Raw genomic sequence first — 13236 nt, 5'->3', positions numbered from 1 at the left:
TTACCTACTAGAAAAGACTGATGTATGGAATAAATAGAGACATGTAAACATACACCTAAAATAAGCGGACATGTAAAAAATGAATGCAGAATGTTTTCATTTACTGCTTTACCAGGGATTGTCATAGAAACACATATGATGGCGATATGGGAAAGGTGGGGTTGTACTGAATCTAACAATACCAAATATGTAAATATAGTATGACAAGTTAGGGTGTTCTGTCACTCAATGTATGAGGTGTCCAAAATGAAAGAAAACAGAACACTAGCAAAATACAGTCTCAAGTCCAAATCACATTATCAGTGGTTAGAAGAATGTTGATAAATTCATTGTTACTGCAAGGCAAGTGCTGACCTATATTCACATTTAATAATGATACATTTCATATGAAACACAGATCCAATTGAATCAGGTTAACACTGGAATGGAACACCTTTATTAAAATATTTACATTCACTTGAATTTTGTTTTGGTCAAGTCATGAATACTGAATAATGGAAAATAATATTGTTAGCTTTTGTCTGTCCAGACCAGCAGTGGACAGTAGAGCCTACACTGCTTACTTCACCCCTAAGTAGCTAAACAGTTAGTTGTAGAAACTACTTTCCCTAGCTAAGAAAGTACTTAGCGCTCTCACTAATGTTGCATGTGTAATTCAACTTGATTTGCATTTCAATGAAAATTCTGAAATTTTTCCTTTTCACTAGTCTCTTGAATTATAAGGCCTTTTCATACAGAGATTACGCTAAATTTGCGGGAAGAGGAGACGTCCTTTTGCCGCAACGTGTGTCTGAAAATGAGGTGAAAATTTGCCGGCCTGCTCATCTGTTCACACGATGAGGCATTTTGGGGAGCCAGGAGGCAGGATCAGCTAGCAAATTAAAATGTGAAGTGCAATAGGGGGCATGTAGAGTGATAGTCGTAGGCCTTATTATGTGTGGGCCTTCAGATGCAGCAGGTGTGTGATTTCCAAAACCTTGGTGGGAGCACCGACTGCACTTTGGTTAGCTTGCATTTGTAGGGTGAAGTTGCTTTGTTGTTGCTTATGACCCATTCACACTGATGCCGGAACGAAAAAACTCGGCAAAATGTCAAGGGGGCTTGGTAGTAAATTTGGCGAGACACTTTGTCCCGCTGTTCCGCCTCGGTCTATGTGAAAGGGACAGTCGTTCCGCGATTCTGGTACATAAAATCGCGGCGATTTTGGCAGTGTGAAAAGGCCTACTGAGAATGTCTTACTTACAGACATTGGATCCAAAGTTTGTGGGAAACATTTTGAAAAGGGCAAGAAAAAAGATCCTTATGTCCAAAACCCCACAGTAGAAGGCCTCCAACGCATACTTACCCTTGCTCAGCAGAGAGAGAGATGGTGATGTCCATAAAACTCCATATACAGATGATATTTTCTCCAAAATCAAAGTTTCATATCATGTATCATGTATAGCGAACTACTGCAGTAAGACAAAAATCAGTGAGCAGCAGCAAGTTGCAAATGTTGAGAGTGAGAGCACATCTGCACCAAGAAGGCTGAGTAGTGCTGATACATCATAATTTCAAATGCGGAGAGATTGTTTCATTTGTGGGAAGGCCAGCTCTAAACCAGAACCTCTGACTGCAATTTCAACTGGAACAGTCGCAAGTACCAGAGACAAGGTCCTTCGGGCAGCTTCTGAAAGGCTTGTAGATGTACATCTTCGAATTCTTTCATGCCCAGATCTTTTTGCATGATACCAAATACCATAAAATGCCTTGCACACTACATCTCTAAATGAAATATAGCAGAAGCCATAGAAAAGAATGAAAAAAGCAGACCAATGTCTATAACAAAGCCTTTATTAAGCTCACTGAAGACATTGATAAAACAGTATTGTCCAAAGGTATGAAAGTGAGGACTCAACTCCTTAACTGATAGCTATGAGAACATACTAAAGATCATTGCTGAGCAAGAAGGTGTGTCAACACAAGAAATATAGATCAAGGACAGTGGTGTCTACATCCCAACTGTTCTCACTTAAGTTGCTGAACATGGAATTGTTGATGCAGCCATCGACAACTTTTACCAAAATGAAGACACCCTGGATGGGAAGTGTACAACTCATGCTTTGACGTCTGTTGTGTTCTGAAGAGGCCAAGTCTCCACAGCAGATAAATGCCTAGCACAGGTTCCCTCAGGTTCAGAGGTCCCTCACCACCTTAAACACGATTGATATGAATGGATGGAGATAAACTTTACAGGTACATTTTGTCCATTCTTTTACGCTTCACATCCAGGGTGTCTTCATTTTGGTCAAAGTTGCTGATGGCTGCATCACAAATTCCATGTTCAGCAACTCCAGTGGGGCCAGTTGGGATGTAGACACCACTCCCTGTCCTTGGTATCTGGTCTGCTGCAACAGATGTGAGAAGTGCCTAACTTCTGTATAGGAAACACAGTGTCCCATTGCACTGAGCTCATTGATGACTGTCTTACTACCAAACTCATGATGTATCAAAATGGGAAGTCCCAGTGTGATTGGCGTATGGATGTGACAGCTCTGTTCAATGAGATCATGACAAATTAACACACAGATTCTCCTTTGAAGCTGGGTCATCACCACATGTTTGGTAATTTCTGTGGGCATGTTAATCAACACACCAGTTCACAGTCATACAGGATGTTGGGTACATACTTGCTGCATTGGAAACATAATAGACAGTCACTGCTGACATATTACTCACTGTCATGCTCTACCTGATCCATGCTTTTCCTCAATATGTCTGCAGCCCTGTGTAATATTTGGATTTCGGAAAGACTCTGACTTGTCTGTGGAAACGTAGTCTCAGTCTACTGTTATTTCTGTGAGTTTAGCAGCTTCCCTCAGTGCACAATATGGTCATACTATCTGAGCAGATCAGATCTGACTGTCTTGGACGTGGAACAAATGCAACTCTGTCTTTGTAATGCTGTATCAGCTTTTCCTTTAGTTTCCAGGATCTATATTTCTTGTGTTGAACTATAGACACACCTTCTTGCTCAGCAATGGTCATTAGTAGGTTGTCATAGCTATCAGTCAAAGAATTGAGATCTCACTTTTATATCTTTGGACAATACTGTTTTATCAATGTCTTCAGTGAGCTTAATAAACGCTTTGTTATAGACATTGGTCTGCTTTTTTTATTCTTTTCTATGGCTGCTGTTATATTTCTTTTAGAGATGTAGTGTGCAAGGCACATTTTATGGTATTTGGCATCATATGCAAAGAGATCTGGGCATGAAAGAATTTGAATGTACATCTTCATCAAGCCTTTCAGAAGCTGCCCGAAGGACCTTGTCTCTGGTACTGGGGACAGCCGTGGCCTACTGGTTAGGGGTTCGGGCTTGTAACCGAAGAGTTACCGGTTCGATCCCCGACCCAGAAGGGAAAAAAGCGGGGGAAGCGGTTGAGCACTGCTCTCCCATGCCCACATCCATGGTGGGCATGGGAGAGGGGTTAGGTGCCTTGAGCAAGGCACCTAACCCCTCACTGCTCCCCGAGCGCCACTGTAATAAGACAGCTCACTGCTCCGGGTTAGTGTGTGCTTCACCTAATTGTGTTCACTGTGTGCTCTGTGTGTTCACTAATTCACGGATGGGATAAATGCAGAGACCAAATTCCTTGTATACGCAAGTATACTTGGCCTAAGCATCAGGCTTGCCTGGTGTCCCTTTAATTTAACAATCTTAGCTGTAAAATATTTTTAGCTAAGAATCCATTTCATATATGGGAGACCTTAGAGATGAGGAAAAACATTGTTGGGTTTAGTTCTACCTCCGGTAGGGGTATCTCAAAAACTAAAATCCTTTCTGACCATTTGTCACTAGCCTAATATGGAATGTTAAAACGGAAGCCTTGTGGGAACAACTATGATGCTGATAATGGAACTCTCTTGAAACGGTCAATAACCGTAATTTGATTGGCTGGTACCGTCCGTCGATTGGCTTGATTTGCCGGTGTCGTCCGTCGGCGCAGCAACAGCTGAACTTCCCAACGCGAGCGAAGGGAGCAAAGCGATGCAACGGACCCACAATTCAGTTCGGCAACGGATGACGTAAGCCCATGTAAAGTGAACAGGATGCGTCTCCAGCACTGCAACACACGCAACTGGTAAAATGACTGGACAGGGTTTTACTTGGCATGCCCTCTAAATAATCTGTTATCAGTGAGGTCACTTTTGAAGATTTTTTGGGGGACTTGGTGACACCAAGATGTTACCTTTGTCTGTAACTCTCCAACAGTGGTTCTTTTGGAATTTGTGGAATTTGTGTGGAATTTTACTGTATGTGGGGGCAAGATAACCATGGGTCCTTGTTTGTCACATTTCCAGATAATTAGAACCTTTTAATCATTGTTTTAACTGTAAATATAGGCATTTTCAACAAAGTACCTAGTTGTCATAGACATTCTTTGAGTTACAAATTTCAACACACTTTCTTTTTATTTAAATTTAATGTATTCTCTTGTCTGTCCAATGTTGAAAAATGACTGGAGGATTTAGCCTCTTTGTGACTTTATTAAAAGAAAGTCATGAACTACTTCTGAAAGTTCACAGACAGTCTGATTAACTTAAATAAATTGAAATTAGATAGGAAAATGCTTCTGTTAGGTTTTGTATATAAGATATGCCAATAATTGTGAGCAATGTGCTTTAGTTAAAAATATTTATTTCTTTATGAGATTTTCCTTTTTCTCAAAATAAATTTGCTTCCCTTCATGGTTGGATTTTTCCTAATTTCTTTCATTGTGAGATTACAATAAATCACCAACAGATTGTTTTTTATACCGGTTTTTAGTCAACTTTAGCAGAGGTGCCAATAATTCTGGAGGGTACTGTATACTGTTTTGATCCCGTGAGGGAAATTCACAGATTGGATTTCTGCATTTATCCCAATCTGTGAATTAGTGAAACACAAACAGCACACAGTGAGGTGAAGCACACACTAACCCGGAGCAGTGAGCTGCCTGCTACAGCGGCGCTCGGGGAGCAGTGAGGGGTTAGGTGCCTTGCTCAAGGACACTTCAGCCATGAATGTGGGCATGGGAGAGCAGTGCTTAACCACTTTCCCCGCTCACATTGTTCCTACTGGTCGGGGATCGAACCAGCAACCCTTCGGTTACAAGCCCGAAGCCCAAACCAGTAGGCAACGGCTGCCCCCCATAATGTCATCGGCCCCAAATGTGGCAATAATGTTTATGCATCGTTAATGCAGTGCTCTTTTAACAAGGCATGTAGACATATGTGGACTGACTTTGAAACACAGACAGGACATTATGAGTCAGTCATCCTCCAGTCACAATTTTTGTGTTTGTGTCAACCATTAGTTTTGTCTGTGCTATATTTTACAGTCTATGTTTTACACACATTGCATTGCATTGCATGTCAAACAAAGGTTTTTCACAATTATGAATTCAGTTAGATGTCAGTAAATCAAATCTGACAACATGGCAAAACCTCCAGGCAGGAGAATCTCTACCTGACTCAGGTCTTCCTTGTAACCTCTGTGATGATCCTGATTTGTTATCAGGACCAAATCAATAGATACAGTCACTGTCATGGGTGTGGCATTATCATTTGTGCATGCAAAACAACCATACCATATTTGATAATCAACCAGTCTTTATGATTTATAACAGTGTCTTCATCAATTCTCACTCGATATTTTTTTATTTACTGGATGGCACTCTGAGATACAGAGATCAGACGGAAGCAGTGACCGTTTAAGGGTTCAAAAAATATTTTGTGGTGCTCACATCCAAAAAACAGGTGCAGGATCAAAAAGTATTAACATATACAGCATTAAACAGCAGGGAATGTCTGCTCACTTGCTCCCCTTGCAATTATTTTATTAGAAGTTTCACCAGCAAAGCTTATAAGGGTTACATAATAATAGAAGGGCATTTGGACAGTCTTAAAGGCTTATTATGTCCTGTTCCGATAACAAACAAACAACCCAGACCAGAAGATAACCTCCTTGGCGGTTTCAATCCGCTAATCAAAAGACCACCTCTCCCTAACCACAAGTAAAACTGATTACATAAAGTCATAAAATGTGCTGGTGCTATCTCCCTCTCCCTTCCCAAACCATGATATGGCAATAAAATAAACTACCAACTGATGAACCTTCCTTGTATGAAAGCACAAAGGTTGGTGAGATGACGAACAACACAAAAAGAAAATCGAGCTGACCCAGGAAGAACGGTGTCTTTCCTCGCTGCTCCATCTGGAATGCACAGGTCTCTGAGGCTCCTCATAAAGGTAAGGCATTTAACTATCATGTTCATATAGTTTATAGTATAAGGTTTACATTACAATATACTAAGCTAAAAAATCAAAAAGTTTTATTGTTATTATTATTATTATTATTATTATTATTATTATTATTAATATTAGTAGTAGTAGTAGTAGTAGTAGTAAAGTTAAAGTTGACTGGTATTTAGCAGATGTTTTTATCCAAAGTGACACTAACTCACAATGGTGGGTTGAGGAATCGAACCCGGACCGTATTAGTAGTAGAAGTAGTATAACTGCATGTATACATTTTTCATAAAAGTTTATGCTATAGGCACAGCCTAAACGGTGACACTGGAATAACACAACAATCATCCACAACGATGAGCACAGTTGAGAAGAAAGTGAAGAAGACCAGTATGTTCTCTTTCATTTTAAAATATATATTTTTTATGTTTTCATATGGTCATCATTAGGGCTGTAACGATACACCAAACTCACGATTCGGTTTGTATCACGATTTTTGACCCACGGTTCGATACATCCCCTCGATTTTTTTTAGACATTTTATTCATTTGGAACACTCGAGGATTAGAATATTTGAAAACCTGTATAAACTGGACTGATTTGAACACTGAATATAGATACACATATAAATTGTATATTTTGTCCTCTCTAGAGGACCTTTATAAACTGGAATATTTCCCACAACATATATACAACTAACTCCTAACATATATACTGCTAACTCCTTTTGTTCTCTGAAGAGGAGTTTAGGACTTTTAAATGGTATCAAATGTATGGGGGTGGGGTTTTGGGAACTTCCTCGTTCTCTTCCTGGAAAATGGCGTCCATCACCATAGATATTAGAAAGCTAGATACTGCATTGGGCCAAAGATAATTAATGCGTAGCAAGATGGGTCGTCCTAGTTCATGTCTATGAGGGCAAAGTGGAGTTCAGTCAGAGACGGGCTCTGGTTCAGTCCCCGCCTGCACAGGGGCGTGTCACTGACGTATGACTGACGTTTGAACGCCTCGGTTCCACGCCAGACAGAAGCCGGAGTACAAAACTACAAAAATAAGGCTTTGACAAATTCTGGGAAATTCTTGGATTCTGCCATAGACCTCAATGTTAAAAAGGGAGCCCGATCACTGCATAAATGGGGGATAGTGGCCCCCCCTCAAGGGAGTAGGTTTGGTCTGAGCTTTGGTGGGGACACCACTATAACCCCCAAAAAAAAAAAGCCACTCAACTCTTTCACCAGCCACTATAGATATATAAAATTATGTGCTACTGTCCAACTACTATCCATGATTAAAATGTGCTACTGTCCAACTTGATCTAACTATACTGTGTAGCCTACATAATCTGATTTTAATATGTACAGATATGTAGGCTATATTTAAAATTTATTTTCTATTTGGTATGTTATGAAATCATGCATTGACCCATTTAAGAAACTGAAATACATGCATGCTTAGCATTTTGTGAAAAGAAATCATTAAGGCTACATTGACAAACTCTTAACCGTGAGCCTACTTCTCGAGGAGTTCCGAAGAATGGGTAAATTTGGACGCACTTCATATGCCTTGTAGTGAAGCTGAAGCGCGTTATATGCGGCACATAGGGCACCACGGGGCGCCAAAGCGATGGTAAAACAAACAAAAAAAAAAATTTTTATATATATATATTTGTTATCAATTAAGTCCTGAATGTCCTCTGTAAAGAACAAAATGATTTAGCTCAGTAGTATGCATGGTCTGGGAGATAGTTAAGTCAAGTTGTCCTCTAGAGAGGATAAAATGTAACTCTGGTAGTCAGGAGGATATAATAATATACAATAGGCTATTGTAGGCTATAATATTAATAAGAATGGTCTTCTATGCGTCCTTGCTTTCACAATTGTGAATGTTTTATTTGGATTAAATGTGCATGCTGAGTGTCCATTGAGCACGCGTGAGAGAGAGAGAGAGAGTGGGCAAGTAGAGGGGGTTTAAGGTACCTCTATACTGTTTGGTAAAGTTGCACCCATAGCTCTAGGCCACAATGAAAGCTACGAGAGCTACGAAATTATGATTTGTTTATTTATTTTTGACAACATAGGCCTACCGGTAGTTAAGGCGGGAGATGTGTGTTGTTTAGGTAGCAAGCGCTGCGGGAAACACTGGAAGGGGTGCGATTCTGCCTTCTCACACCGAGTGTTGCGATTTCGATTTCGATACGCATATCGTTACAGCCCTAGTCCTCATACGTTATGGGATCCCTCCATATGTGTATGTCTAAAATGTGTATGCACGTGTGAATAGAAACCTGCACAGTATATTGGTACCAATATGTTTTTGTGTGTCTATGTCTGCCTCTGTGTGTGTGTGTGTTTGTGTCTACCTCTCTCTCGGTGTGTGTGTGTGTGTGTGTGTGTGTGTGTGTGTTTTTGTCTGTGTTTGTGTGTCTATGTGTCTGCCTTTGTGTGTGTGTGTGTGTGTGTTTGTGTGTCTGCCTTTGTGTGTGTGTGTGTTTGTGTGTCTATGTGTCTGCCTCTGTGTGTGTGTGTGTGTGTGTGTGTGTGTGTGTTTGTGTGTCTATTTGTCTGCCTGTGTGTGTGTGTGTGTGTGTCAGGACTCCAAGACCCGGAGAACATTGCCCAGAGCAGCTCCACTGGAGCTGTGCGCTGGGCACTTCCATATGAGTTCCTTCATATGCACAGCTCAGCACCCACCAAAATTACCACCCGCAAACCAAAGGTTAATTCGGATAATCTGTCAATAGTTTACATATTGTTTTTTTTTTTATTATTTATGTTTTTGTGTACTTATATCACCCCTTTTGTTACTGTCCTCCTCAGGACCTGAAAGATCTGCGTGGCCTACAGGAATGCACAAAATTTATCATAAACTGGAAGCAACAAGTTGAGAATGTTTGCAAGGTTGGCTATCTTAATCTGATTTAATGCCGTTTTATCATTCTGGTCATAGAAGTAATACAGTTCCCACTGCTGATATCAACTTAACATGTGTGTAACTTTGTAACACTACAGAATGTTGATGAACTGTTGATGATGTTGATGTCATTCTTACTATTCTAACTCTGTTATTAGTATATCCATTATAAATTCTCTTAACTAATGCTGATTTAGCCATGATCATTTGTGAGATGAGTCTTTTGTCTTTTTGTTTGATTATTCTTTTACACAGCAGTTTATATGATGGCACCATGTAGCTGTCCAGTCATCACTTCTATTTTTATGGCACAGGGCAAGAATCTCTGCACTGTTTAGAGCCCAATCAGAATAGTAGGGAGACGCTGAGTAATCTCAAGTGAGATGAAGTGGGTGAAAACACTGGATAATATAGTGGTGGCATCATATAAACTGCTGTATAAAGTTTATAGTAATAAGTTTTAAGTAATAATAAAGACAACAGCTCGTCTCGCCACTTATCACAGGTCATCATCTGTTCATTCTGTTGCCTTAGACGACAATGGGAGCCATAACAATCACATGTGTCCTATGATCAGTGGACTATCAAGACAAGGTTCTCATATGCAGTTATCTGGGGAAGAGACCATGATCACAAACCATCTTGAATATAGCCAGTCAAGTTTTTTTGGAAATGGTCATGATGATGATTATGGTATTGGGTGGTCACATTCCTTTGTGTGTGTGTGTGTGTGTGTGTGTGTGTGTGTGTGTGTGTGTGTGTGTGTGTGTGTGTGTGTGTGTTCCCGCACATGATCAGAACAGCAGAACGGACGCTGGCAGCAGCAAAGACCAGAAAGACCAACCCAGTAGTCTCGAGCGGAGTCGCAAACTCATTCTAAAATGGGCTGAGCAGCTCAAGACAGTAGACGCGGTAGGCAGCTTCTATCATGCTTATATAACATTTAATGTCTGTTACTCTTCATGTCTGTTTCAAAGCATACGTAAACCAAAGAACAAAGTGTAGATTATTAATATACTGTACAGTACTGTACTGTACTGTAATATACTGTATATGTCTGTGTAGCTGCATTATGATGACATTAGATTAGATTAAATTAGATTCAACTTTATTGTCATTTAGCAGAGTACAGGTACAGAGCATTATGATGACATCTGACAAGTGGCTGATATTCGTAGTAGTCCAATGGTCTGCCTCGTATGTGTGTGTTTCACAGCTGTTCAGTGATGTTAGTGAGGAGAAGAAGGCAACAACACAGAGTGACAACACTGAAGTAGACCAGAGGATCATAGAATGGGCCAAAGAGCTTCAGCGTATCACCGAGGTACATCTCATGTATATCGCTTGAAAATACTTTTCTCATGATATGGATCTGCTGTAAAAAAGAGTGTGTGTGTGTGTGTGTGTGTGAAAAGAGCTGTGGTCTGATGAGAGAGGAGATTCTCCAGGCTCTGAGACTACTGGAACTGCGGAAGAAGAAACTGATGATGACCCTGCTCCCCTTCCTGGAATTTATCACCTGGTCGATGCTGAAAGAAGACCGGGTAAGACATGAGTCAGCAAATTTCACTTGACAAACTGCCAAAGGCCATGCAATCACTGTGACTGCTGAAAGTCCTCTCAAGAAAGAGCTCTTCCCTACTCCAAACAATAGCAATTGTCAACATCTCAATCGTCTATCGGTTGCATTCAAGAAGGTAGCGGGTCAGATAATAGTATGTGCAAGTACTTTTCTCACCCCATTGCTTTCTGGAGATTTCATCTCACCAAAATTATCTTCATGGTCCCACCTGAGCTTGACTACATCTATGCAGCACAGTATGAATTAATACAAAGCAACAAACGACAGGCACGCTTTTGCATTCTACAAAGTTTGTTTGTTTTGTCCCTCTGTTTCAGGACTCTGTGTCTCAGCTGTGGCTTGTCACCAAACAGCGCACCTGGAAGACAGGTTAAACTCATTAATATCAGTGGAGCTGATGCATTTCAATGTCTCATTAGCAATTTATTTTGGATGTGTGATATCTTATTGTAAAGGTAAGCTATTAACGCTAATTGAGTTTCTCTTCCCAAAACAGAGACACCAAAGTACATCCCAAATTCAGGTATCAGTGTTGACATTTTTACATTATTCTTTATTAAATATATGGTCATCTTAATTATTTTTTTATTTTGATAACATATGAAATTAAATTGTGTAATTCATATTTCCCTTAGTGTGGGATTGGATCTGTAGTGCATCAGGTAGGGTTTCCGCTGCTGTTTTCTGTTGTTAGATCATATTTGTGAGACTTGTCAGATAATATTTGTTGCATGTCTCAACTTTTTAGATTTTATTTTCATACATTTACTCTAGGCTACTAATCAATTAGAGGAGTAACTATTACATATAAATGAAAAGTGTGATCCAATTTTAATGTATAAAACTTGCAACTACACACCCCTGCATTCTGATCTTCCATCTTCCATAATGTAGTGGGTCTTCTTCCATGAGTAAGTTATAGTTAGTTGCAAGTATCTTCTTCTCATCTGAGACTGTCAGTAACAGGTTTATAGCAGGTCTTGTTATTTAATAGCAACACCTGTATTAATGTATACTGCATGCTGTGCCTTGTGACTCATTCATATATCATATGAATAATAGCATAATGAAACACTGATCCTTTGAGATGGTAACCATATGTTTATGACTTTGGTTTTCACACAGTCAATGTAATGCTGGACACAATGACCAATCACCCATGGCTGATCGTGTCTGATGACCATAAGAGGGTGCAGGAGGCGCACACGGAGATAGAAGTGTCCTTCAGCGCACAGCGCTTTGACGGTTGGCCATGTGTACTGGGCTGGGAGGGTATGGTCGTCGGCCGGCACTACTGGGAGGTACAGTTGGCCAACAATGGCTATTGGAGGCTAGGCTTGACCACAGCCTCCTCAAAGCGCCAGGGTCGCTTCACCATGTGCCCTGAGGAGGGCTACTGGACACTGTGGCGAAGCACTCGGCAGTTCTATGCCTGCACTACTCCGGAGACCCCTCTGCCTCAGGAGTTGGTGCCCACCAGAATGGGCATTTACTTGGACTATGACGAAGGTCAGATCTCCTTCTACAACGTGGAGACACGGTCACATATCTTCACATTCAAGGGTACCTTCCGTGAAAAGCTTTACCCCCTCTTCGCACCTCTGGATGGACGTACGCTCATGACTATTTCATCCCCTGAGATAATGTTAATGTAATGCTTTCAAAAGCTTTGGCAACAAAACAAATTCCAATTTATTGTCAACAACTCATTTCCATTTCTGCTCCCCCATCTGAATTATTCTTATGATAAATTATGGTACATTATTTTCACATCAGACTGGTCAGTCTCTACCCTTGAAATGGTGTAACATGACAAAATTCAATGTGAATAAAATGCAATGCTTCAAATTATTCCTGTATCCTTGCATACTATGTGTTCTGGGGTATTCTTACTGTATTCTGATGTGTTCATATGTTACTTCTGTGTGTAGTATACAACGGGGAGAGGTCCATACTATTGTACATAACATAACTGTGCCTTAGGCCTGTGTAACATGGTGGAGACATCTAGAAGTGCAGTGGACATTGATAAAGACAGCTTCATTGGACAGAATGCTGCTGTTATGGGAACCCCACATGGGCCAAGAAACAGCACCCCGCCTGACCAACAGCCAGCAGGTAACACAAAACAAATCATTCTGGCCCCATCAGCAGCCACTGCTTTCTACAATCCACAAAGACAAGGAATAACGTCTGCAACCAACCATCATCAAACTGCTCCACTCCAGTATGGCTATCCACAGCCACTAGCCATAGTTTCAGTACCACCTCCTCCCCCATTGTTGTTACCAATGCCACTGGTTACAAGCCCTTACCCACCTTACCCACCTGTCAACTCTTTCCGTACCCCACCACCCCCACCTGTCAACTCCTTACCCAGTGGCGCAAAAAGTGGGTATGCTTATATCTCGATAGGGCGCAGCACCGTGGGGCTCAAAGCGATGGTAATAATAATAATAATAATAATAACT

The 13236-nt window shown here is 40.7% G+C and overlaps 1 protein-coding gene across 1 annotated transcript; it reads left to right on the top strand.

Moving 5' to 3' along the window:
• The first annotated feature begins 5124 nt into the window (after positions 1–5124).
• On the top strand, positions 5125–12616 carry si:ch211-114c12.5 (zinc-binding protein A33). Its single transcript, XM_048237152.1, has 11 exons — positions 5125–6273; positions 6581–6663; positions 8864–8988; positions 9090–9170; positions 9982–10095; positions 10400–10507; positions 10599–10727; positions 11083–11134; positions 11262–11288; positions 11401–11427; positions 11891–12616. The coding sequence occupies exons 2-11, from the start codon at positions 6630–6632 to the stop codon at positions 12418–12420; spliced, it is 1227 nt and encodes a 408-aa protein (XP_048093109.1). The 5' UTR covers positions 5125–6273; positions 6581–6629; the 3' UTR covers positions 12421–12616.
• The last annotated feature ends 620 nt before the right edge of the window (positions 12617–13236 follow it).

The sequence above is a fragment of the Alosa alosa genome, chromosome 2 (assembly GCF_017589495.1).
Source record: "Alosa alosa isolate M-15738 ecotype Scorff River chromosome 2, AALO_Geno_1.1, whole genome shotgun sequence".
In the NCBI taxonomy this organism is placed as follows: domain Eukaryota; kingdom Metazoa; phylum Chordata; class Actinopteri; order Clupeiformes; family Clupeidae; genus Alosa; species Alosa alosa.
This window is presented reverse-complemented; position numbering and strand designations above follow the sequence as displayed.